Source organism: Maniola jurtina, chromosome 16 (genome assembly GCF_905333055.1).
Source record: "Maniola jurtina chromosome 16, ilManJurt1.1, whole genome shotgun sequence".
In the NCBI taxonomy this organism is placed as follows: domain Eukaryota; kingdom Metazoa; phylum Arthropoda; class Insecta; order Lepidoptera; family Nymphalidae; genus Maniola; species Maniola jurtina.
In genome coordinates, this window is record NC_060044.1 from 4,587,711 (window position 1) to 4,612,722 (window position 25,012).

A 25,012-nucleotide genomic window follows, 5' to 3' on the forward strand; every position below is an offset into this window, starting at 1 on the left:
ACGGGATCCGTTAAGTCACCTGTGAAAATATAATAATTATAATATTTTTACAGCCCTACGGCCGATGTATATTTATGGAATAATTAATAAGAAGTACTAACCCACCAAAAACATTTCATGTAAAAAGATAGCCAAGACTCACAAGTTCATAATGTTTTCAATGTTAAAAAGTTATGAGATCTCTAGTAGAGCCAAGCCCCTAGCTGAGCTTACATTTGTGCTGGCCGTGGGACCTATCCCAAGTCCAAAGTAATATAGCTCTTAAATGTTCTTGACTGTATCAAATTTATAACAATAAATAACAAATCACTCTACTTACAAGCTCTGATTCTACAAACCCTACATCTTGGTAAAAAAAGGACGGCTTGGCCGTTTAATGTTCGTTAAACTATTACATGACATAACATATTTTAAGGCCTTAAGGAATAGTTTGTTCGACAATAATTACTAATTTGTATTGTACTTCGTGATGGTCGCAGAAGCAATTCCGGGCTTAGATGTCATTTCAGATAAAAAATCCACGAACTGTAAACGGCCAAGCCGTACTTTTTTTACCAAGATATAGGGTTTGTAGAATCAGAGCTTGTAAGTAGAGTGATTTGTTATTTATTGTTATAAATTTGATACAGTCAAGAACATTTAAGAGCTATATTACTTTGGACTTGGGATGGGTCCCATGGCCAGCACAAATCTAAGCTCAGCTAGGGGCTTGGCTCTACTAGAGATCTCATAACTTTTTAACATTGAAAACATTATGAACTTGTGAGTCTTGGCTATCTTTTTACATGAAATGTTTTTGGTGGGATTTCATTTCTTTTTGGCAGGTGCCCTAGATTTTTTTGGATCTATTTTTTGTAGGTACATCATTTTCATGGCCCACTCTCTATCGTTACCTCTTTTTTTAAAAGCTTTTATTCAACTTGCAATGTACTCGTATGTAAATATGTTTGTTCGGGTGGAATCTTGCAACTCAATTTTGAAGCAGATATACCAAATTTCAGTCTTTTAGGACTTCAGGAAACACAGATACTTGGTACGTTTGATAAATCTGCCACGGACATCTTATCCTGAAAACTTTAGAATTCGAGCAACAGATTTTACAGATATGCATCTCATATACGAGGGGATGAAGGGGGACCCGATTTCTTAATTTATCTGTTGTTCATAATTGTTGAAATTCCTACTTAATGCCAAATTTCAGTCTTCTAGAACTTCAGAAAGTACCCTAGAATTTGTGACTAGAGGTTTTGAATGTCGATAAATCTGAAACTATAAAAGCTAGGCAATTGATACTCAGTGCGTTTAATGAATCTGCCAAGGACATCTTATCCTGAAAATATCAGCATTCTAGCGATAGAATTTACAGATTTGCTTCCCCCATACAGAGGCGTAGAGGGGTGTAATTTCCAATTTCTTGATTTTCCTGTAGTTTATATGCAATTTATAGTCTACATACCAAATTTCAATGTTCTAGGACTTCGGGAAGTGCCCTAGAATTACAGACTAGAAGTTTGACTGTCAATAAATCTGAAACTATAAAAGCTAGACAATTGATACTCAGTGCGTTTAATAAGTCTGCCAAGGACATCTTATATTGAAAATATCAGCATTCTAGCGACAGAATTTACAGATTTGCTTTTCTCATAAGAGGCGTAGAGGGGGGGAATTTCCAAAGTCTTAATTTTCCTGTAGTTTGTATGCAATTTCTAGTCTACATACCAAATTTCAGTGTTCTAGGACTTCGGGAAGTGCCCTAGAATTACAGACTAGAAGTTTGACTGTCAATAAATCTGAAACTATAAAAGCTAGACAATTGATACTCAGTGCGTTTAATAAGTCTGCCAAGGACATCTTATCCTGAAAATATCAGCATTCTAGCGACAGAATTTACAGATTTGCTTTACTCATAAGAGGCGTAGAGGGGGGGAATTTCCAAAGTCTTAATTTTCCTGTAGTTTGTATGCAATTTCTAGTCTACATACCAAATTTCAGTCTTCTAGGACTTCGGGAAGTACCTTAGAGGTTTTGAGTAGAGGTTTTGATGATCATCAGTGAGGGACGAAATCGGCGTATTTTAGGTATCAATAAATCTGTAACCATAAAAGCTAGATATTTGATATTTGGTATATTTGGTAAATTTGCTGAGGACACCTTATACTGAAAATTTCAGCTTTCTAGCGTCATCCAGACCGAAGTTATGACGGGTCGAAAATACGGCGAAACACTTCGAGAAAAAGGTACGTAGCGCCCCGGCCGCCGCGTTTGGCTCGTCTTGGCGGGGGCACTGCCGTGCCCCCTGATGTAATTTATTCTAAAGTAAGGTAGTGAAGAATTATTATTTACTATATCCGTGGGTAGTGTACTTAATAATTCTATGGGCCAATATTATGGGCGGAGTTAGCGACAACGAGTTTGTTTTGATTTTTGGAACGATCTGTAATGCCGATCATCTCAACTTATTTTATAAATATCATGGAAGGATTCAACCAATTATATAGTCCGAGTCAAACAAATAGTCACAGGCAATGGGGCAAAAGTATGGGGGAGAGGAGCACACCAACCCCAACCCACGCGCCGTGCCGCAGCCTGCACCCCGTGTTCGCCATTTGCATTAGTGCGAGTGCTACATCCGTACATAGAACACGAGTTACAAATATCGCATCGTAGCTAGGTCAGATGTGACTATTTAACTATAGCATCAGACTTGTTAGAATCATCGCGACCGCATCCTGCACTTTATTATTTGTCGCCCGCTAGTCTGAGCTCTTTTTATACTCCAATCAAAATGTTTATCTGTGACAGAAGTACTCACTGTCTGTGTCGGTCATAAGGTCATACTCTGTAGCACAGAGTCTATATGCTACCTTTTACTGGTCTGGTCTGGTCTGTGCTCTGTGTAGTCTGTGTGGCTTGGTGGCTTGTTGTTTTTTGTTTTCCAAAAATTTTTTGTAAAATAATAAAAAGCAAAGTAATATTTAAGTTATTTCTATTTATCTGAAAACCAGTCTCAAATTAGTGATAAAAATCATTATGACGACAATTCGGCCGTTCACGTGCGAAGATATGCTCTATTTTAACACTGTGTCGGTAATAGGATACCTAATATTATTTCTTTTGTAATCAGGACATATAAAAGAAACGTTGCTTTTTCAGAAACCTGGACCCGTTAACCGAAACATATGGGTTATCATTTTATACACAATATTTGGCTCACTGGCCCGAATATTTCCAAGTAGCTGAATCTCCGAGTGGGGAAATAATGGGATACAGTAAGTATTTATAACTGAATAAAATTATGTTATTGTCCTACTAGTTTTTTAGTTGCTTTGCATTTTAGTGATTTAGTAACTGGTAAGTGGCATAATGCTAAGTATTTAAATTTTCTAGTTATGGGAAAGGCAGAAGGTCATGGTGAGAACTGGCATGGGCATGTAACTGCGCTGTCAGTTAATCCAGATTATAGAAGGCTGGGAATCGCAGCAACCTTGATGAATATACTGGAGGAAGTGTCTGAAAAGTAAGTTGTTTGAAAAATACAAAATGTTGTTGACTAGTGCACAGTTTTTTTGTGTACATAAGTAATCAGTTGTATTTTTCTTATTTATCATTGGAATAAAACTTGATATAGACAACCCTGCTTCTATCTTAGATTGCATCATCACTTACCATCAGTTGAGATTGCAGTCAAGGGCTAACTTGTATCAGAATATAAAATGTTCTAGACCAGAGTTAGGCCATGATTACAGCTGTAAGTTTTACTCACGTAAGTAACTGATGTGTTTAATTGATGAATTTAGTATGTTAAATGTATAAGAGTGTTTACTTTCATAAATTTGTCTCAAGTTAATCATGTAAGATACTTACTTGAGTGAAACTTACTTAAATTGTATCCACAGCCTTAGGTTAGGCCACAGAACCAGAGATATTTAGTCAAAGCACACATACCTCTGCTTTGTTTTTCTCCACTCTGATGGACAGGCAGCATTATTAGAGATAGTTATTGAGATTAAATAAACCACTGTGTGAAAATACAGACCTATATTGTATGTAATCTGTGAAATAAGTTTTTTATTTTTTGTTTTTCAAAGGTTGATTTTGTGATATTCAACTCAAAGAATTAATGAAAAAGTAATTAATAATGGTGTTATATTTGAATCTTTATTTTTCTTCAACAGGAAAAAGGCCTACTTTGTTGATTTATTCGTAAGAGTGAGTAATAAAGTAGCAATCAATATGTACAAAAATTTGGGGTACATTGTGTATCGCACAGTTCTTGAATACTACTCAGGAGACCCAGATGAAGATGCTTATGGTATGAGATTTTCCATCATATTACTTATTAAAAAAAAAAATCTGTAACTAACAAGTTCATTCCAAAACAGTAACAACTAGTAATAATAATTAATAACAAAATAATCCAAATTGAAATTGTTTAAATGAACTGAATGTACATTCAGAATTCAATTTTATACTTAGAAATCTGTCAGATTGTGTTAAAAAAAATTGTATTTCGTTTCAGATATGAGAAAAGCCTGTTCTAGAGATGTGAATAAAAAGTCTGTTATACCCTTGGCGCATCCAGTTAGACCTGAAGAAGTGGATTGAATTGACTAAGAATAAAAAAACTCAACTAGTTTTATTGTTATTTGTTTTAATTGTAAATAAACGAAAGTTTTTACTGTGTAGTAAAACTTTTTTTATAATAATATAAACAATAATATCCGCAACTTATGATTCATTATTACTTTCACTTCCTTCTGCACTAACACTCTCCTTTTCATGTTCTGCATCAGTGTTAGACTCTGTACTTTCTGGTATGACTTGCTTTTTACGCCAGTTCTTGGCAGCCGCTAGAAGTTTCAGATTAGGTCTGACCATTTCATCTTCAGGGAATATGTAATCAAACACCTCTTCCCAGCCCTCTTCAACACCTGCCTCACTGACAATCTTCTGTCTCTTTTTAACTCTTCTTGGCATTTTAGCTAAAACATTTTCAAGCTTCTCTTCATCACCTATTTCAGTTTCAAAATCTTTCCAAGCTTCTAGGAGCAGAACTCTGGATTCTTTTTCACCAGCTGTTCTAAGAATATCATTGGCGCGCTCGTAGACTCGTCGCGCTAAATCAATATTAATATTATCAGGGTTCTCTGCATTCAACTCAAACTTCGCGTATGAAAGCCATACTTTGACGTGAACAGTTCTTTCTAATAATCTCTCATATAACTGGCGAGCTTTATCTGTTTCACCTTGAGAGACTTCAAAATCGATATAACTCTTCCACAGCAACTCAGGCATGTCGAGTCTTGGCTGGCCCACTGCTACTTCATAAATAGCCCTTGCTCTGTCTATATCACCAAGTAAGGTCTCAAGCTCGGCAAATTTAATCCAGGTTATACAGTTCTCAGGGCCATATTCTAAAAATTTTTGATACAAAATTCTACACCTATCAAATTCTCTCAATTGAATCTCCAGATCAATGTAACCTCTGTACAATTTGTCTCTTGGACACATCCCTAGAGCCATACCTAATGTTTTTCTAGCTTGTTTTAAATTCTTGCATCTGACTTCTAGTTGTGCATACATAAGCCAAATTTTCGAAAATGTGAATATTTTATGTGGTATTAGTTCCAGGCATGTTTTGTAAACTTGTCTAGCTCGATCAATATCTTCTGCTTCTAATTCTTCATATAATGCATAGTTAATCCAAAGGTAAATATATCGCCTCCAGAATTGTTTGTCTTTTGATGGGGGCACATTTGCAACAGCTCTCTCATAAGTGTCTCTAACATCATCAGTGTTGCCTTCATTTTCAACAAGTCTTATGTAATCAAACCATGCATCATAGTTAGTAGGATTCTCAATTACTTCCTGTTCATACATGTATTTCCTTTTATTTACAATGACATCTTCAATTCCAGATCTATCGCCGTATTTTTTCTCGTGAATAGTATAGGCTTTGTACAGCTCTTTGTTTCTGTCTTTAGATATATGGTCCAGGGCATACTTGTAAATTACTCTTGCTCTATCATGTTCCTTTTGATTTTCTTCAAATTTGGCAAAAGCAATGAATAATCTTTCGTCTAGTTCTTCATCACCAAAGAATTCAACTGCTCTTTCATATACTTTTCTGGCACTATTTATGAAGCCATGGTTTTCTTCAAACCTAGCATATTTAATCCAATGTTTCACATCCGGATGGACCATAACAAACCTTTCATATATTTGTCTAGCTCTGTCAAGTTCTTTGTATCGTAATTCAAAGTTAATGTAAGTCTGCCAGGCTTGTTCATCGGGTTGCCACTCCATCCACCGCTCAAATACCTAGAAGTTGAAATCAAAATCAAATCAAACTCACAATACATGCTGGTACTTTTTATCTTTGCCCACATTCTAATAAATCAATTTTCTAGTCATAAATCCTTAAATAGTTACTATTATAAATGCAAACCCTTCTCATTTTAAAAGGAGTCACATGCTCTGCCAAGAGATGGCGATGGGTTTATCATGATGAGGATGATGATAAATGTAAAAGTGGTCTGTTTATCTTTTACTTTTTCATAGCTCATCTGTTTAACTGATTTTGATTAAATCTGGCACACATATAGCTTTCCTCCTAGAGCGAGGATTTAATGAGGATAGCAATTGTCTCTATTTAGCTGACTCTCTTACAATCATTGCTACCTCAATAATTTGTGATACAATTATTGAGGTAGCAATGATTGATGCAACTTTTTGTAATCAACCAACTAAAGAGGCTACTTTTTATTCTGGAAAATCAAACAATTCTCAATGGATATTTGAAACAAATCTACAGACATGGCGGGTATCATCTAGTATCAAATAAATTCAGTACATACAAGGCTATATTCACAGTTGAACTGTGCAGATAAAACAGAGTATCCAAAACCAGGGAGGGCTTATGTATAGCTGGTTTAAGTCTAATAGAAATAATATATTTTTAGAATCATCATACTTGTCTGGTTCCAGCAACATTTTCCAACATCTCCTCCATATAGGTGTACTTGTACCAAAATTGGGATACTCTAGGCAAGATTGTCACTGCTCTATCCCACAGATTCCTCGCATGGTTCACTTGCCTGTTTCGCATTTCCATTTCTGTATATTTCAGCCTGTAAAAGGAAAATTGATTTAATGGTGATTTTGATCACAATTAAATTTAAGAGTTTCATATCTTTTTTATCGAACTGAATTTAATTTAGAACTCTCAAACATTGTGACTGTAGATGCTAGTCGAGAGCCTATTATTTAAATTTGTAGAGTAGAGAGTCTTTAATTAAAAATTCATTTTCTGCCCATTTTTAGAAATATCAAGCAGAAAAAGATGCAGATACTTAGCCTTAAGACCTTAACCACAAGCATTTGACGTGCTAAGACAGGATCTTTTAAAAGTTCAAACTTTTAAATGATATTAGATGTTGGAATCCTACTTGGAATCTAAAAAGTTGGTTCAAATACTGGAATTTTAGCTTACCATAGGGTAACATTTCTGTGGTCCACATCCAAGGCTCTCTCATAAATAGATCGGGCCCTTTGTACTTGTTTCTGTGATTCCTCCCATTGTGCATATTTGAGCCAATTGCCTATGACCTGAACATACAAATTTTATCTTTTACATATAGCTGAACATGTGATGAAAGTTATCTTACTCATGCCTATATTTGTATTGTCATAGTTTTTAAACTTGCTCTATTGAGCCTAAAGGCTCAAGTGGCCAGTATAGTTATTATTGCTTGAAAAAGTTAACCTTATAATCCATAAAATAAGCCAAGGTATTGTTTAAATTATCAGGTTACTCAAAAGCACAACATAATTTCATGTTAATAATATGATATTATCATGAAATCCTACAAATTTGCAATACACAAATTTGCTATACCTATTCTGTTCCCTGCTTATTCCGCAAGTTAAACTTAATCATAATCATCATAGCCATAGTCATGGTTTTTTGGCATGACTGTGGCTATTCAAAAACACCACCTCCTGAAAGTTTGTACCTATTTTAATAATAAAAAAAAAGAGTTATTTGCATAGAGAAATAAAGAGATTATTATATGTACCTAATATTTTAGGTAAGAATTACTGTAACAAACTTACAAGTCTATTCTTTCGAATGTTATCTTCGAATGCTTTTCTCTTGCGATGTTGATAGTCTCTAAGTTCTTCCGGATCTGAGATCTTCTGTTTCGGCGGTGGAGGTAATATTTCTAAATCTCTCTCTTTGGCCTCGCGTAAAAGCTGTTCAGCAGTGATTTGTATTTCAGCCGGTGCTTTGTTCTTTACCTGCAATAAACAATAATTGTTAATTAAACTATGGTTTTTGTTTTCAGTAAAACAAAAAACTCAGTCCTGAGAGTTAGTTCTAAACTTACCTTAGCCACTTTGGGCATTTTCGTTGTTTTTCCGTCCATATTACAAATTATATTTAATAAATCTGTTTTTAAATTATAGCCGAGAGGTTTTATAGATCACTAACATTCGAAACAGTTTAAATTAATCTAATTTTTGTTACTAATACATTTTTATTTCCGAAGCAAAACACTCGCGAAAGGTCATAGAGTAAAGTACCCGTATATTCAAGATACTCTGTTGTAAAGTTTTGTTCACAAAGCCAAGCATAGACCATGCGCATACACTAAAGAAATTCCATAGAGATATTATATAAACAATAGAGGTAGTCATAGGTTGTTGCCGCTCTTGTACATCCATTTGTCAACTAGATATTGTTATCTCCGTCTATTTCACGGAACCTCCGTTCGGGTAAAAGCGATAGCTCATATAAGTCTGGCAACAACGCACTGTATGTGTAACTGGTGACAGTAGTTGTCAGCATTTGGAGACAAAACATTGGGATTTGATGCAGCGTTTTTATAAAATTTTAAAAATCACAAAAGTCTGGGTTAAAATTAAAATAAAAACTAAAAACCAAATGTGTGACGCTGTGTTTTGTGCCTCCAGATATAAGAAAGAAGGCGTCCAAGTTCCTGAATTGCCTTTTCATAGGTAAGTCTTTAATAACTATTTCATCGATACCAACCGCGACTTTTATTCCAAAAATCGCTAAAAATTAAAGATTTACATGTTATAAGTGTAATTTTCTCGTGTAATACTGACAAAAATCACGTTTTACAGCGCAATTTAATTTTAATTTATGAATTATTTTAGGCATCATTTGTAGTGATGTGTACACACTTTATCGATAAAATCAAATTTGTCTTTTATCGTATAAATAACATTTGCTTACTTTTGTAGATTTCCAAATTGTCCTGAAATTAGAACTGCGTGGATTTGGACAATAAAACGAAAATCTGGAAGTGAAAGGTATATTCTCGTCTATGCTCCAAACATTTGGAAGAGTCTTGTTATGTTTCTGGTTTAAAAATAAATAAATTGAAATCAGATGCAATACCTACTATATTTGAAAGATATCCTCAAAAGTCAATACCATCAACCAGTAAGCACTAAGCTCTTTCAAATTGTATGTAGGTACTTATCTACAAATAAATATGTAGTAATGTTACACTTTTGTTTATTTGACAATAGTTAAACAAAAAAGACACCAACAATTAATTAAATTATTAATTTTTTTATTTGTACAAGTATATTTGTATAAAGTGGACAGGGAAGCACTTATCTCTATAAGAGATCTCTACCAGTGACCCTTGGCAGTGCGAGAGGTTGTAAAGGGAGTAGAATAGGTACAGCAAAGAGAGACAGTAATTATTATGGAAAAAAAACTTAGTAGATATTATGTTATAATATATACTTAATTTTAAGGTTTGAGGTACAAGTGAGTTTAAATAATTTCTAAAATTAAAAATTACCTAATTGTTTTACTGATATTTTTTTAAATTTTATTATCATCATAAAGAATTATGCATTTTTGACTAGGTAACAGCAAGACATACATTAATTCATTTAATTTCAGGTTATAAAGGACGAACGAAACAAACTTCGAGAGCTGGCTAATAATGAAACAAAAACGAAGGTTTTGAGCATTTTCCTCAGTCAGTTTTCTACGTCCAGCTCTCTATAATTTTGTTGACCTAGAATTCTTGACTTTTACTTGGCTTTTTATTTTATAATAGAGCAAGATCCCGGAAGCGCCAGACTGTATTTATGTACTTATTTTCTGAGAAACGGCCAATTTATAAGTATCAGCTGCTGCCTGCTAAAGGTACATATGTATAACATTACTCACTTTTCTTAAAGTCTGAGTGTAGATATAATATAAGTAAGTATGTTTTACAGAAGATTGTGAATAATTAATATCAGATATCTTAATACTGTCAGAAACTTTCCGCCACAAAAAGTAACATAATATAAAATATGCCTTTTATTGCCTACGTTATTAATTATAGTAATAATACTAATAAATTGATTTGAATTATTTGAAAAGTGTTTCATTTTACTCTTGTTTTTACTGAATATATGATAACCGTCCGCAGGAATTTATAGGTTTTTAAAAATCCCATGGGAAATCTTTAATTTTCTGGGGTAAAAAGTTGCTTACGTCAATTTCCAGGACGTAAGCTACCTATGTATCAAATTTCATATAAATCGGTATAACGGATGGGCCTTAAGAATCCCATGGGAACTCTTTGATTTTTCGGCGATAAAAGTAGCCTATGTCCGCTCCCAAGGTAACTCTGTACCTTTCATTAAAATCGGTTAAGCTGCTGGGCCGTAAAAAGCTAACAGACAGACTGAGATACACTTTCGTATTTATAATATTAGTATGGATAAGTATATATTGCACGTAGTCCGTCGTAGTAACATAGAAAATTAATTTTGATGTGGTATCGATATACCCAAATTCGCCGTCCCAGCCCTAGATGGTGCACACAGTGACAAAATGACTTACGCACACAAAAATAATTGACACGCATTTTCAGTTTATTATCGGTCCATAGTTATAATACGTCCATGAGAAATTCTTAACATAGAGTATTTTCCATGGTAGGTATTGCGTCTTCTCATGCCAATATGGAGCCAACGACCACCCAACAGACAGGGGAGCCAAGCCAACATAACGCCATAGGTACTATTCGATGAAACGTTCTATATTTCATGATTTCTCAGAATTGAGCCATATATTATCTAGGATTGGACTATTTGTATGCGTTTTGGACTATTCTAATACTGGTTTACTATAGGTATAAATCCATATGTATCAGACGGCAGACCAATCAGACTCTGCAAAATGTAGGACTCAAAACAAAGAGTGTGTAATTACTTGGCTCAAAAGAGCTAGAACCCAGAGCCGTAAAACCAGTTAAAAAAAACAATTTGTAAATATAACCTCAAATATTTAAATAATGAATAAAATAAGGCAAAGTAATTAATCTAAGTAATTATAATAATATTATACAGACCAAACAATTGAATTTATTGGTCAAGATGAGTGTTATTCATAAAAGTTTTATATTACTTCACAAAGGAATCTTTAAAAATATTTGTAAGTTGTTAAACCCACATTATACTATATGCAGGAACTTTAATAAACCGTAACCAGACCGTAACTCTATTATAGAACAAAACTAGAAAATTGGCATATTTGTACCATGTTTTTATCGACCAATGTACCTCCTTCAAGCTACTTGACACTGGCTAAGTGCATTGTGCTGGTCTGCCAGAAAGGACTCTTTTTTTTTTATAAATCTTTTATTTTTGCAGATTTGAACCTGACCACTCGACTTATAACAACACCGGCACTAAACAAGACAGAGCAGATAGAGTTTATAAAATCTGCTATAGAAACTAGCAAATCTGAATCGAATTGGTCAAATTTAAAAAATAATGTTCTTTGCAAGCATGGCAACTTAAACGAGAAGAATATTGATGCTGTTATATTAAAAATGATGGTTGCTAATAAAAATTTTAATGCTGCATTATCCTTTGCTAATTATTTACAGACGTCTAATCAGGAGCTATCACTAGGTGCCATAAATAGTCTTCTAAATCTCTATTATGAATATTCCAAAGAATATGAGTTGTCGGAACCTGAGAAAAAATTCATTTTGAGTAGTTACACAAGTCTTTATGCCAAATACAAAGTACTGGATAGTGTCACAAGTGAGAGACTTTTGCATGCACTCTGTGCAATAAATGAATGGAAAAAATGTTTAAAGCTATTAGATGATATTTTACTAACCGGTGTTCCTAGTCATTCTGCTTATAGCACAGTAATAGGAACCCTTTTCAAAAACAATAAGAAAGCTGAAGCATTGAAAATGATAGAGAAAAGTGAGAACAACAGAAGACCTCTTCAAGATTATGCATATGAAGAATGGATGAAGTATATTTTTAGGAAGTATAAAGATAAGAAGACTATACTGAAATATTTGAATGAGTTGTGTGATCACATATCAAAGAATTGTACTGTTGTGCCTGAGGCCACTGCACGGAAGTTGAAAGAATCCTTTGAAGCCATCAATTGGACTGTTAATTTTACTGAGATAAAAAAACATAGGTAACCTAATAAAAACTAAATTAGATACAGTTGTACACAATATAATCACACACACACACACAGAGACAAAAGAAATTATTTAATTTAGGCTTTTTATCTATAGGAGGCTTGTACTTGATTGCAACCACACCAAATATTAGTTGATAATGCAGCCTAATATGGTGTGTGACTGTCTAGAACAGGCCTATTCACTCTTTTGAAGGCATCAATTTTATAGCTAGTGGGGAAAACTGAAGCTGAAAGGGCCATTCCATATTTAGCATTTAGCTCATTTTTGCATTCATTGCTGACATTATGAACCTTTCCATCACTATGATTTCGCTGGATTATTTTTATTTAATCAGCTCCCAGATCTCCAGGGATATATATTATCTACCTAAATAAAGTATTTCAACTTATTTTACAGAGGTGAATGTAAGAGCTGCAACCTAACATTAGACTGCCTGAGGTTATCTACAGAAGAATTTACTACATTACAGCAAAATATTAAAGATAAACTCATAGTTGGCTCCGATTTATTCCTTAAAACTTCTCCTGAGGAATTAAAAAGGTTTACAGAATTTGTTGAGAGAACTGCCCCTTACGATATAGTCTTGGATGCATTAAACATCGCTTATCTAGCTGGGAAAGTAGGTGGTGTCAATGACAGGTTAAGAATATTGACAACTGTTATGAAGCATTTTGTAGAGAAAAAGAAAAAGATACTGCTTCTTGGTAGGAAACACATGCTGAGATGGAACAAAGGAATGCTGCTGCAACTTATGAAGAAAACAGATAGCTTTTTCACTGAAAACATGTAAGTTTTTTGTATTCCCTATATTCAGAGACTCCACGCTGATTTTTTGTCGTGTCACTTACTTAACCAACATGTAAAATTCTTCTAGATATATCTATAACTTTTTTTTTGATTCTTCATAGTTGAACACATTTTTTTGAATTTGGACTTTTGGTATAATTGATTTGTGATTACATACATATCTTAAACGTACAGTAAAATTAAGCTAAATTAGTAATTAATGTTGGATACAAATCGTTTAGTCATCAGAACTTGAAAACTTTGCTAGTGCTATTGAAGTATGTATAAGCGACATCTAGTATCTTATAAGGAAGTTGCATTTAATTTTTTATTTAGATCACAAGACGATCCCTACTTCATAGCAGCGGCAATATTAAGCGGTCCACACACCGACATAGTGTCGCGGGATTTGCTTCGCGGCCACAGGTTTCTGCTGCAAAACGAAGAGTTGCGGCAACTGTTCCAGAGGTGGCAGTGGGAACATCAGTGGATGGTGTTTGCAGCTAGACATAAACCTATTATACAGGTAATCTATATGGCATAATCACAATATCACACTAATATTAAAAAGGAGAAAGTTTGTATGTGTGTTACTCTTGCACGCAAAAACTACTTCCCAAAAATTGCCCTTGCCGGGAATCGAATCCGGGACCTCCCACTTATAAGACCATAGTGGCCACCATTGCGCCATTATTATTTTCCCACAAATGACTTTTAGACTCTTCAGACTAAAAATAAAGTTTTATCTTCCAGGAACCTCTAAAGTTCACACCAATCGCTCAACAAAACTCGAATGGCTGGCACCTTCCATACGAGGCAGAGAATGCATCCACATTAGGGCAAGTTAATGACGGCATACCTGACAATTCCAGTTGGCTTTGCATGAGATCTAAGCCCTCATCAGTTTTAAAGCCCTAGTCACACAAAACGCGCGACGGCTGCGATTTCAAAGTGGTTCCTAGAAGTTGTAAGGAAGTGTATGAAGACATTAATTTTCATCGTTACCATTGCGCTGCGTAGTGAGATCCCGTTCTCGCAGCATTTTTGCTGGGTGTAATTAATACCCTCTTGAATGAATTTTGGCCACGGCGCGGGCGGTCTATCTCCATAAAGATTATAATAGCGCGGGAGATATTTATTATAGCGAACAAGTATGTGCGCAAACACAGATGCAGTCTTTATTAATAGTAGTTTAGAGATTATGTGCAACAGAATTAGCCACATTGAGATATGAAATAATATGATAATAGATTGTTTATCAATTTGTTAATAATATATTATATGTTTATAACAAACTTGTTGATTGATGTATGATTGCAATATTATGGGTATATTTTGTATTATTTATGCATGTTTTTAAATATTAGTTGAGTATCTATCAAAATAAAAAAAATGTGATTCTTTATTAAAAAAGTCGTTTTATTTAAATAGAAATTGTACAGGTATACTTACCTACCTATATTGTATTAGATAAAAATCAAAACTGAACATCTTGCTCAAAAAAAAAAATTCTTAAAAATACTAAACCAATTTTGATGAAATTATAGTAGATAGGTAGATGTAGAAACACAAAATATATATCTTATTTTAAATATCTAATTATAGATGTATTGATCTTTTTTAAGTTGATACAAAGAAAGCGTTACCTCAAAAACCTACTGCGGGTAAGTACTATTATATTATATTATTTTGTGCTGCGGGTGAATCGCTGAGAATTAGCAAACCACCCCGCTGCGTGCCCGCTGCATTGCTGGTCCCTGAGTGTCTGAGCTTTATTATTATGAAATGAACTATGAACTTATTCAGTCTCATTGAGAATAAAATGCAATAAATAATGATAAAAAAGGATAATTTATTTGTCAAAAGTCAAACTTTGTCAACTGTCATAACTGCCCGCTGCATTGCTGGTCCCTGAGTGTCTGAGCTTTATTATTATGAAATGAACTATGAACTTATTCGGTCTCATTGAGAATAAAATGCAATAAATAAAAAAGGATAATTTATTTGTCAAAAGTCAAACGTTGTCAACTGTCATAAGAATATTTTTTTTCGCATTTTTAATTTCTTTTAAAAGCTAATTTTGCTTGATTTAAACATTGTTATTGAAATTATCCGTGGTACCTCAAACAATGCCTAAAAATAGACGCCGAAGTTCGGAACAGACTGAGGAAACAGAATCGCTGAAATCTGAAAAATCATCCAAAACCAGCCTTAATGCTGACCAAAATGTGAGAATCAAGAAGGGACCTGGTGAGGTTGCCACTGATACAGAAATATTATTCTTACTCGTGCCCCTTCAAAGTAGGTCATAGATGTTGAAAAGAGACTAAGATTAAGCTATTCATTTTCCTCGTCACTGAGAACGGTTCACCTTTCAGTATGACGATGGTTTAGTTCATAGTCTACCACGCTCCACTGGCCTAGCGCGGGTTGGCAGACTTCAAACACCTATGAGAACATCGTGGCTCGTGTGGTAACCTGTATGGCAGGCATGGTAACATGGTTACCTGTATGGCAAGACACTGTTAAAACGAGACAGCGTTATACAGCTGGTATAAATCTGTCTCGTTTTAAATCTAAGCAAAGTCAAAGTGCGCTCTATAGATTTCAACCTTAGAGTTCTCTATAATGTTTCAAATGGTGTGTGAAGCCTGTCAGCCCGCACTGGGCCAGCGTGGCAGGCTATGGTCTAAACTCTAAACCCTTTTCCTTCTGGTTTTCAGTAGTGAGCTGGCGATGAGTTGATTATTTTGCTCTGAACTACTTATTTTATGTATCTAGTAATTTCCAGAACCCCCCATAAAGAAGGTAGGGTCACGTGTTCGACGCAATATGGAAAGGGTAGAGATGCTAGCGCGCCCAACGGCTCGTCGCCTCCGAAGCTTGTGGGACGACAAATGCGGAGTGCTACCCAAGGACCGCAGGGATAAGATCAAAAGTGCTCTGGAAGAAGACTATTTCCTTAGTCCTGAGTGAGCTTCTTGTTAGCGTCTCCTTAATAGCATACCTACTTTAAAAGTATAAGTACCTACTTATTCTTTTTTAAATAAAATAGGGAGTAAACGAGCGGGCGGGTCACCTGATATTAAGTGATTACCGCCGCCTGTGAACATTTGCAGCACTAGAGGTAGTTACCACCGATGCGTTGCCGGCCTTTCCGGAAATTGTTGTTATTCGTTGTTCATGTTAACTGACCCCGTCCGAAACACATCACTCAGCTGGGACTTCCATAGCCTAGGAACTGGCAACAATCAATTATTGTTACCCACACACCTATTATATATTCTTTTATAAGTGAAATTAATTCAGGAACAATGGGCCCCCATGCCCACTTTTTAGATCTTCAAATAAAACTGTATTATTTATTGATGCTTAGGTACTATCAGCAAATGCTGTTTTGGCAATGCTAGACTTATTATTAGGAATACTTAATACGGTCCATGATATCTTAAACTAGTTGACCCGTGTCGGCTGTCCCAGCTTTGCTTCGGAGGAGTTTCTTAGAATCCCTACTTTGTGGGAGTTTAGTATCTAAGTACGTTCACAAACCTAGATTAATAAATAGAAAAAGAAACTTCATGTTTCTAGACCCAGCGGTTTGAGCTGTATGTTGATATGTCAGTCTGTCAGTTTATCCTTCTATAATAAGGTTTTGTAAAGATAATACTTGTACCTATATTATTGATTTAATTTTCTAAAGACAAACAGAGCTGTACTTCCAAGCTTTGAGCGAGTCATCCCAGCGCTGGGTGGGTCCGGGCGGTATGGTTAGTCGCAAGGAACAGGTCGAGCGAGCGCGGGAGCTCCGGCAAAGGCAGAAGTGGCTGGTCAACTTCAGTGCTCAAGTTGGTATATCATCATTTTCAACTGATAGTCGTCCACGCTGGACATAGGTCTCTTGTAGGGACTTCCACACGCCACGGTCTTGCGGCGCCTGAATCCAGCGGCTCCCTGCGACTCGTTTGATGTCGTCTTTCCATCTAGTGGGGGGTCTTCCAACTAGGGTAGGTATATCTATTAACTATGGCTATTTATTTTGATTTGGTAGCTTTAAGCTACGCTGAACATCTGGTGTTCCAAGACGCTTTCGAGTGGCACACAAACCAGATGGAACCCTAGCAGGCCGAAAGCAACATGGAAGTGTTTCCTATAGAAGTGGAAATGAAGGCAGCTGAATTTTCCTGGACCTTGAGCTTTGCATGGAGTTTCTCAGTGGGTTGCGAAGTTAAAGTGCCATTGGGCAGGACCTGTGGGCAGGGCACATAGTTCGAAAAACCGAGAGACGTTGGGGTCGCAAGTTGCTTTAATGGCGACCTCGTATCGGAAAGTGCAGGATTGAAGAAGCCTCCTTTAGTTGGACAGACGACATCAAATAAGTCCCAGGAAGCGTCTGGATTCAGGCGGCGTAACGGCGACGTGGCGTGTGTAAATCACAGACTTCAAAAATATTACCTTCTATAATAACTTGCATGTACAGGGTTTTAAGCAATGGCATGCATCAATTATGGAGAAAACTATGGCTGGTTATAATGAAAAATAAGCATTGAGTATTGCGATTTGGGTAAGCAGTGCCTTTGCGCCTCTATGACCTGCACGCCACTGTAGGTATACACGAATAATTTTATTAAAAATGCATATAAGAGAGGACAACCTTACTTACTTTGTTTCTATGCTCTTAGGAAAGTTAAAACGTAGTAAAACAAGATGTCATTGAAATGCGGTATTTAAGCATTCAAGATTGTCTTGTTATCGTACCTACACGTAAATGCATATTTATAACGCTTGAAGTATAATAAACAAACCATAAAACTAGATTAGTTATGCATGTAAATGTGTTCCTAGGTGGCCTATCGTCTCTGCGACTATATCGCCAAGGGACAAAAGGAGATGCTCGTGTCCAACCGATTGAGGAGTATTGCTGATGTAGTTTTGGAGAGAGTCGCGGAAATATTAGGTTTGCTTTGAACCCATTATAGTATTTAGGACTAGATGATGCCCGCGTGAATTTAGGTTTTAAAAATCCCGTGGAAACTTTGATTTGCCGGGATGAAAACTTGCCTATGACAATTTCCGGGACGTAATCTACCTCTATATCAAACATATAAATCGGTTAAACGGGTGGACCTTCAAGAATCCCGTAGGAACTCTGTTTTTCCGGGATAAAAAGTAACCTATGTCCTTCCCCGGGATCTAAGCTAATTCTGTACCAAACATCAAAATCGGTAAAACTGTTGGGCCGTGAAAAGCTAGCTTAGACAGACAAACAGACATACACACTTTCGCATTTATAATATTAAGTATGGGAGTATGGATTAAAGTCAATCCTCATAGGTTTGTCAAATCAACTGTCAACAATTAGAATTAAAGAAGATTCCAACGAATCATCGACGAATTGAGAACCTTTTTTGAAGTCGGTTAAAAAGGTCTGAAATTCGTGGCTCAAAGATTTTCCCCAATTTTTAGCTAATCACTAAGCATACCGAGGAGCGACGGGGGCTTTTGCCACTTACCGCTCATGATTGAAGAAACTTTTATCTTTAGGAGAGCCTAAACCCTCCCGCACTCACCCTGGCCGCCTAGCCCGCTTTATGGTGGCTATTTCTGACCGCATTGCTGTATGGATAGAGAACGCAGTGTACCGTGCCGACGCTTTGGAGCCCCGCGAGTCCAGCGCCGATGAGCACATGCGGCTGGACTCGGAAAAACCACTCATATGTTAATGGCGTAAGGTTCCTTTTGCTTTTAGCTATTTTTGCACTATTTGTCCTATCGCATTAGTAATTTAGGAGAGACGAAACCATGCCACACTCACTCTAATCGCCTAGTTTGCTTCGTGGTGGCTATTTCTGACCGCATGCAGTAGCGCACAACGCGTCTTAAATTATCCACATAATTATAAAATGCAATATTATTTATTACCTAGGTATGTAAGTTAATTATTTTAATATGATCATACAATATCAAGTTACAATACTTGTAAAGGAACAATAGATTACTATTATAATGTAATTTGAAATGGTAATTCGTCCAACTGGCAATACATAGATGGACGTTTTGTTACATAAGGAATTATTATGAATAGCTATGAGCTAATTTTTATAACAACAATATAAATTGTTTACATTTGATATCAATCAAGCCACGTATCACGAAGGTGGAAATGAGTCAGAGATCTTACAAACGAGCGACACTGACCATTGCCAATGCAATATTGAAGCATGTCCTACTTCCTAGTAATTTTATTAGTCACTTTTCAAATAAACCTTAAGTCCATAAATAAACGGCTCTTTAAAATATTAAATAAGTATGTTTTCCCCTCTAAAAGTAAAATTCAAAATAACCTATTTATTTATTTCATGTAGCGTGTGTCTTACTACGTCTGGGTCTCTACCACCGGTTCGGAAATCAGTTGCTACTGAGAAAAGCCGGGAATAACTTAGCAATTACTGTTTTCAAATTAAGCTTTTGCTAGAAGTAAAATACCTACGAAAAAGCCTTCGTAAGCATTTCAGATATAGATAGCGATACTTACTCTATTCGATTCTATTTTAATATTTAATTTAATTAGTACCTTGGTAGGTTAGTAATTTTATCCTTTTATGGTTGTCGCGAAACCTCGACTGCTGTCGCTTACTTGTCGTTTGTCGTTAGTCTGTAAGAGCGCTTAATATAGTGTTTATCATCAATGCACTATATGGGCCAGTTAGGTATGTTAATAAGTCATGAGGAACGCCTACATTTTAATCTAGTTTAAAATGAATATTTCTATCTGAGAAACAAAGGAAACCATGTCAATGTGAACACCAGTTTCAACAACCTATACATTGTTGCGAACTTGCAATAGGTAAGTAACCATTTCTAATAAAATTAATTATCAAGCATGCTGAACTACCTGTTGCCTGCAATTTGGTCTGTGAAAAAATAGTTTTGTTAAGAAATTGTTGATACGATTTATTTCTCAAAATTCAGATGGTAGGTACCTAAATTGTCTCGCTTAAAGACTGAGTGGAGTAGGGGTGCTCAGATTTTGATCGTTTCTTGTGCTTTACTTATAAAAAACTTTTAGGGCACTCTACATTTTTGATATGGCCAAATTAAGTTGGTGGGCAAATTGACAAACGTCGATAACCAAACAGCCATACTAACGGTTACTGTATATGTCATCATGATCAACCCATTTCCGCCCCACTACTGAGTACGGGTCTCCTCTCAGAATGAAAAGGGTTTAGGCCATAGTCTGCCACGCTGGCGCTGGCCCAATGCGGATTGGCAGACTTACGGTATATGTACTTGTTGACTATTTCATGTGTACTTGTTGACTATTTCATGAAATAGTCAGGCGCTTCATAAAATAGGCAATCCACGATCTGGCCCCAACATACTACTTATATTGCGGTGATAGCCTAGTGGCTAAGACCTCGGCTTCCTATGTGGAAGGTCCGGGGTTCGATCCTAGGCACGCACGTACCTCAAACTTTTCGAAGTTAAATGCGTTTAAGCAATATATTATTATACCTATCACAAAACGTCGTGAGGAAACCTGCGTGTTTGCAATTTCTTCATGTTTTCAAGTCTGTAAAGTCTGCCAATCTGCACTTGGTCAGCGTGGTGGACTTCTCATTCTGAGAAGAAACTGTGTTCGGTAGTGGGCCTACGATGGGTTGATGATAAAATTAGTCAACTGTAACAGGTCATATTATGTGTATAAGTATGACCACATAGTTAGTACTAGCGTCACCCAGTTCTCACCGATTTCCTCTGCGGCGCCACTATTTAAATGATTTATTTTCATAGAAATATGTATCAAAAATTTCTAACACATCTAATTATGGCTATGACACGAATACTGGCTGCCAGTGATACCATATGTTAAGTCGTCAGAGTTGATCCAATAAATTATTATTGATACCATAACAGAAGCGGATAGGCTTAGTACAAAACGAGCAAGTAATTTTTTCTTGAAGACAGGTATTTTCATTAGGTATTCAGATAGGTGACCTTAGGAGGTGCTAGGCTTAGGGAGACGCAATGCAGGACTGGTTTGCGACCTTCTAGGGCACTATATAATGCGTCTATCTTCCGCAGATCAGCATAGTTTGCACTCAGAAGGCCTAAGAGCAGTTCTAGTGAGATCTACCCTCAAAACACCATCCCATCAAAATGAAATTCTTCGTACGTATTTTTTCCTTTGATAATAGTAATATATTTTTTAACAATAAAAGTATTTCGAAAAGTTAGGAAAGGTACAAAACTTACTACATTTTTATGTATAGAATAATAGAATTTTATCAAAAAGTGTAGTTCTTTAGAATTTTTTAATATTTTATGGTATTTTTTTAAATTAGCTATTACTTCCTCACATATTACTCAAATTGGGCGTTAGCCTATTTGAAGTGGTCCTTTGAAGACTTACATTTTTTGTTGCGAGTAAATGAACGCAATGACACTTTCATAGCAAATGTTTTGCTATATAAATTTTTTTTTTACACATTCCTTTTATTATAACATTTTAAATAGGACAATGTCGAGGCAGATTATAAGTAAATATATGAATATTATAATTTGTGTAAGAAAAATATGCTCATAAAACTGAAACTCGTATCGCGCACGTCGTTTCCATCTCAGACTGCATCATCACTTACCACCAGGTGCATTGCAGTCAAGGGCTAACATGTATCCCAATTAAAAAAACATGCATATGCATAACTTTCACGTCGTTTCCATATTAGACTGCATCATCACTTACCACCAGGTGCATTGCAGTCAAGGGCTAACATGTATATAAAAAAAAACATGCATGAAATTGCTATATTATTTTTATTGTTGTAATGTTTAGGTGTTCTTCTTCCTGTGCTGCGTCGCCATGGCGGCTGCCGCCCCGCAGTTCGTCGCGACATGGCCCGGCTTCGTGGCACCCGCTATCGGTTCTAGGGTGAGAAATCAATTGTTATTACTAGATAATATTTCCAAATTCTATCATTAACAAGTGTAAATTAAAATTTTATAACACCCCCGACAAGTGAAGGTTACTGTAACTAGAAAAGAGCTGATAACTTTCAAACGGCTGAACCGATTTTCTTGGATTATAGCTAAGAACACTCTCGATCAAGCCACCTTTCAAACAAAAAAAAAAACGAAATTAAAATTGGTTCTTTACTTTAGGAGCTACGATGCCACAGACAGACACACAGATAAACACACCAAACTTATAATACCCCTTTTTTGGGTCGGGGGTTAAAAACATAATATGGATTCTTACGTAACTTTTGTCTCATTATAATAGGCTCGAGGTAACTCATACGGCACAATTATTATGTAAATATGTAAATACCTATTCCTTTCTTCTTATATTTTTAGTAATTTTATTATACTTAAGTAGAAATGGCCTGCCATTTTGATGCGTAGGTATACTCATGAGCTGCTCATAAATTATACAAATTATTATATTGTGCTCTGGCTTCTGAGTATAAATGTCGTAAAATCCTTTAACTTCGTGTAATTTTTTTTCTAAATAAATATTAGCCATGCTAATCATGACTAATACTCCCCTTTCCCCTCCTATTAAGCGTAAAGCTTGTGCCAGGAGTGTGTACGGCAATAGTGCAACGGGTGGAGTTTGAACCGCCGACCTTTCGGAATTCAGTCCGCTACTCAACCGTTGAGCTACCGAGGCTCTAAATTGATAATTCCATACGGCAGATTAGTTCCTAGCATAGATTAATATGTAATACCGTTCCTAGTCATAATTCTAGTATCACGATTGAAAACTCACATAACGTCTATACCTCTGACTACCAGAACCTACTTACCAAAACATTTCTTCTGGGTTGCTTGATAATGTCCATTCAATGGATTTTCAATTTTCTTTCAGACCGTCGTGGCTGGACCAACTGTCGTGAACGGATTCGACGGCTTGAGCCGCTTTGTAGCCCCCGGATACGTCGGCGTATACTAGCGCAGCCCCCTGTCACCACCTGTCCGGATAAAATAAACGAAGTACCTACTATTTTAATTGGCACGTCTAAATTGTTATGTACATAACTGAATAAACACACGCTCAAACTTATTCGTTTCATTGAATCATTAAAATGATATGATTGAATTGATGTAAAGTTCTGACTCCCTAGGATTTTTAGTAGGCAACCAAAACAGATTACAATATTTTAAAATTCTAATCTAATTCCCACATGTTGCTGTTATTGTAACCCTGGGGGGTCACACAACATAATCAGGGTTTAAAGCACGCTTAGTGATAATACTACGTACCTACTAATAAGTAGGTACGCAATATGAACACCTAAAAACATAATACACAATAAGTATACTTAAATAATGACCTATGGTGGTGGTGGAGAGCCTCGGCGCTTTTGCCAGCAGGACGATTCTAAATCTACAACAAAAAACGCTTTGTAGAAAATTGTGAAGTTGTGTTTAACGTTTCAGTGAGGTATTTGGGGGTTATAGGTAGGTATAGGCGACAGGACGAGATGGAAATCAGTATGAGGCGGGCGGACGCCCCGTACACCCGCGCTACCCCGCACTGGGTTAACGCGGGGGTTGTGCGAGAGTGCGGGGTGTCCCTACCCCGATTGCCATCTCGACCTGTCGCGTACTATACATATGCATTTATGTGAGTGACGGACTCTATCCTAGGAAACAGTCAAGACATTATAGCTAATCAAGTAATCACATTACGCAACTAATTTCCACCTTACCATATTTTCCTGATATGCAGTGCATCCGGTGGTAGCCTAGGCAAAGATATTATTAAACCTATTAGGACTTAATCATAGACTTAATACACAGGTCGTCACTACAGCCTAGCCACCATAGTCAGTAAGTATAATTCGACTTACTGTGTTGTAAGTACTTATCTACGCTGATTTTTGTAGGTTAGTTTTTTTGTAGAACGTCTACGCTAAAGTATTTTTCGCCGACTTTTGTGCGACCCACTATTTCGGACGCCTGATATAATCTAAGCGGACATAATAGACTATAACCGCTGTAATCATTATGCAGGCGAAGCCGCGAGAAAGTCTTTTATGGTAGAAATTGTCTCATCGAGACATCGCCGTATATGGAGATTAAATTAACATAAGCAATAGAATGACATCATTTTATGCGAGCATATTCAAAATTCTTATGTAATTTGTTGTCGTTTATCAATTCTGGATTTGGATTGATTTTAGAATTTGATAAGAAAATAATTGAACTCTAATTTATTTTGACTTCCGGAAGTTATAAATCAACATGTTTTTTTAACAAGGTACTTAGGTATCAAGAAACTGAAACATAGGTCTGAGCAAGGTTTCTCTTTCATTGGCTTCGGTAATTACGAATTCGTCTTCTCGCTCTGGTCTGATTAGAACTGACCTAATTTTTGTTTGTCTGTCTATTGGTGTTGGTTCAGGTATATCTTAGAAACGAATATAGAAATTAATATCTGTCGTGTCTATGGTTTTATTGGGTTTTACACATTTGTGTAAGAGTAGTTGGGCTTAAAAATGTACAAACAGCCCGTGTTTGAAACTACATAATATTTTTACCAAAATCTGGTAAACAGATATTTGATTCTAGAGGATATACAGAATTTCATTGAGTTTGATTAATCGGTACCTGTTCAAATGAGACATTTGTTATTGACTTTGCTGAAGAGCGCGCTAGGGAATCTCTTATCAAAGGTATATTCCAAAATCTGTGGAAATATAGGGAAATGAAAATAATCG

The 25,012-nt window shown here is 36.0% G+C and overlaps 4 protein-coding genes and 1 long non-coding RNA gene across 7 annotated transcripts; 4 read left to right on the forward strand and 1 right to left on the reverse strand.

The window, feature by feature from the left end:
- The first annotated feature begins 2,887 nt into the window (after positions 1 to 2,887).
- LOC123873105 (N-alpha-acetyltransferase 20) lies at positions 2,888 to 4,638 on the forward strand. Its single transcript, XM_045917817.1, has 5 exons — positions 2,888 to 3,083; positions 3,154 to 3,269; positions 3,388 to 3,517; positions 4,176 to 4,312; positions 4,520 to 4,638. Exons 1-5 carry the CDS (start codon positions 3,031 to 3,033, stop codon positions 4,603 to 4,605), a joined length of 522 nt encoding a protein of 173 aa, XP_045773773.1. The 5' UTR covers positions 2,888 to 3,030; the 3' UTR covers positions 4,606 to 4,638.
- A 75-nt stretch (positions 4,639 to 4,713) lies between these two features.
- Positions 4,714 to 8,592, reverse strand: LOC123873084 (protein crooked neck). Its single transcript, XM_045917778.1, has 5 exons — positions 8,391 to 8,592; positions 8,116 to 8,301; positions 7,493 to 7,608; positions 6,974 to 7,130; positions 4,714 to 6,321 (listed from the first exon to the last, which is right to left on the reverse strand). Exons 1-5 carry the CDS (start codon positions 8,427 to 8,429, stop codon positions 4,729 to 4,731), a joined length of 2,091 nt encoding a protein of 696 aa, XP_045773734.1. The 5' UTR covers positions 8,430 to 8,592; the 3' UTR covers positions 4,714 to 4,728.
- A 378-nt stretch (positions 8,593 to 8,970) lies between these two features.
- Positions 8,971 to 10,240, forward strand: LOC123873107. Its single transcript, XR_006797599.1, has 3 exons — positions 8,971 to 9,021; positions 9,271 to 9,339; positions 9,947 to 10,240. It is a non-coding gene; the product is annotated as an uncharacterized LOC123873107 (long non-coding RNA).
- A 1,067-nt stretch (positions 10,241 to 11,307) lies between these two features.
- On the forward strand, positions 11,308 to 14,685 carry LOC123873088 (mitochondrial ribonuclease P catalytic subunit). The gene is made up of 5 exons (XM_045917787.1): positions 11,308 to 11,476; positions 11,695 to 12,490; positions 12,897 to 13,286; positions 13,623 to 13,812; positions 14,040 to 14,685. Exons 1-5 carry the CDS (start codon positions 11,419 to 11,421, stop codon positions 14,202 to 14,204), a joined length of 1,599 nt encoding a protein of 532 aa, XP_045773743.1. The 5' UTR covers positions 11,308 to 11,418; the 3' UTR covers positions 14,205 to 14,685.
- A 610-nt stretch (positions 14,686 to 15,295) lies between these two features.
- LOC123873098 lies at positions 15,296 to 23,348 on the forward strand. 3 transcript variants are annotated; one of them, XM_045917807.1, is made up of 8 exons: positions 15,308 to 15,587; positions 16,078 to 16,258; positions 16,987 to 17,131; positions 18,129 to 18,240; positions 18,828 to 18,966; positions 19,426 to 19,429; positions 22,123 to 22,218; positions 23,158 to 23,348. In XM_045917807.1, exons 1-8 carry the CDS (start codon positions 15,416 to 15,418, stop codon positions 23,239 to 23,241), a joined length of 933 nt encoding a protein of 310 aa, XP_045773763.1. In that variant the 5' UTR covers positions 15,308 to 15,415; the 3' UTR covers positions 23,242 to 23,348. The 3 variants fall into 3 exon arrangements, with proteins under 3 accessions (XP_045773762.1, XP_045773761.1, XP_045773763.1); XM_045917806.1 differs by lacking the exons at positions 19,426 to 19,429; positions 22,123 to 22,218; positions 23,158 to 23,348 and adding an exon at positions 21,372 to 21,458 and having other exon boundaries at positions 15,296 to 15,587; positions 18,828 to 19,010; XM_045917805.1 differs by lacking the exons at positions 19,426 to 19,429; positions 22,123 to 22,218; positions 23,158 to 23,348 and adding an exon at positions 19,649 to 19,726 and having other exon boundaries at positions 15,296 to 15,587; positions 18,828 to 19,010.
- Positions 23,349 to 25,012: the final 1,664 nt, after the last annotated feature.

Excerpts from the sequence above, each read along its gene's own strand:
- LOC123873105 (XM_045917817.1), top strand. The coding sequence starts at position 3,031 with ATGACGACAATTCGGCCGTTCACGTGCGAAGATATGCTCTATTTTAAC. Across the intron at positions 3,270-3,387 it reads TGGGGAAATAATGGGATACA|TTATGGGAAAGGCAGAAGGT; the intron begins GTAAGTATTTAT and ends TAAATTTTCTAG. Across the intron at positions 4,313-4,519 it reads CCCAGATGAAGATGCTTATG|ATATGAGAAAAGCCTGTTCT; the intron begins GTATGAGATTTT and ends ATTTCGTTTCAG.
- LOC123873084 (XM_045917778.1), bottom strand. The coding sequence starts at position 8,429 with ATGGACGGAAAAACAACGAAAATGCCCAAAGTGGCTAAG. Across the intron at positions 7,609-8,115 it reads ACATTCGAAAGAATAGACTT|GTCATAGGCAATTGGCTCAA; the intron begins GTAAGTTTGTTA and ends TTGTATGTTCAG. Across the intron at positions 6,322-6,973 it reads ATGTTGCTGGAACCAGACAA|GTATTTGAGCGGTGGATGGA; the intron begins GTATGATGATTC and ends TTCAACTTCTAG.
- LOC123873088 (XM_045917787.1), top strand. The coding sequence starts at position 11,419 with ATGAGTGTTATTCATAAAAGTTTTATATTACTTCACAAAGGAATCTTT. Across the intron at positions 13,287-13,622 it reads AGCTTTTTCACTGAAAACAT|ATCACAAGACGATCCCTACT; the intron begins GTAAGTTTTTTG and ends TTTTTTATTTAG. Across the intron at positions 13,813-14,039 it reads GACATAAACCTATTATACAG|GAACCTCTAAAGTTCACACC; the intron begins GTAATCTATATG and ends TTTATCTTCCAG.
- LOC123873098 (XM_045917807.1), top strand. The coding sequence starts at position 15,416 with ATGCCTAAAAATAGACGCCGAAGTTCGGAACAGACTGAGGAAACAGAA. Across the intron at positions 15,588-16,077 it reads CTTACTCGTGCCCCTTCAAA|AACCCCCCATAAAGAAGGTA; the intron begins GTAGGTCATAGA and ends AGTAATTTCCAG. Across the intron at positions 16,259-16,986 it reads GACTATTTCCTTAGTCCTGA|ACAAACAGAGCTGTACTTCC; the intron begins GTGAGCTTCTTG and ends AATTTTCTAAAG.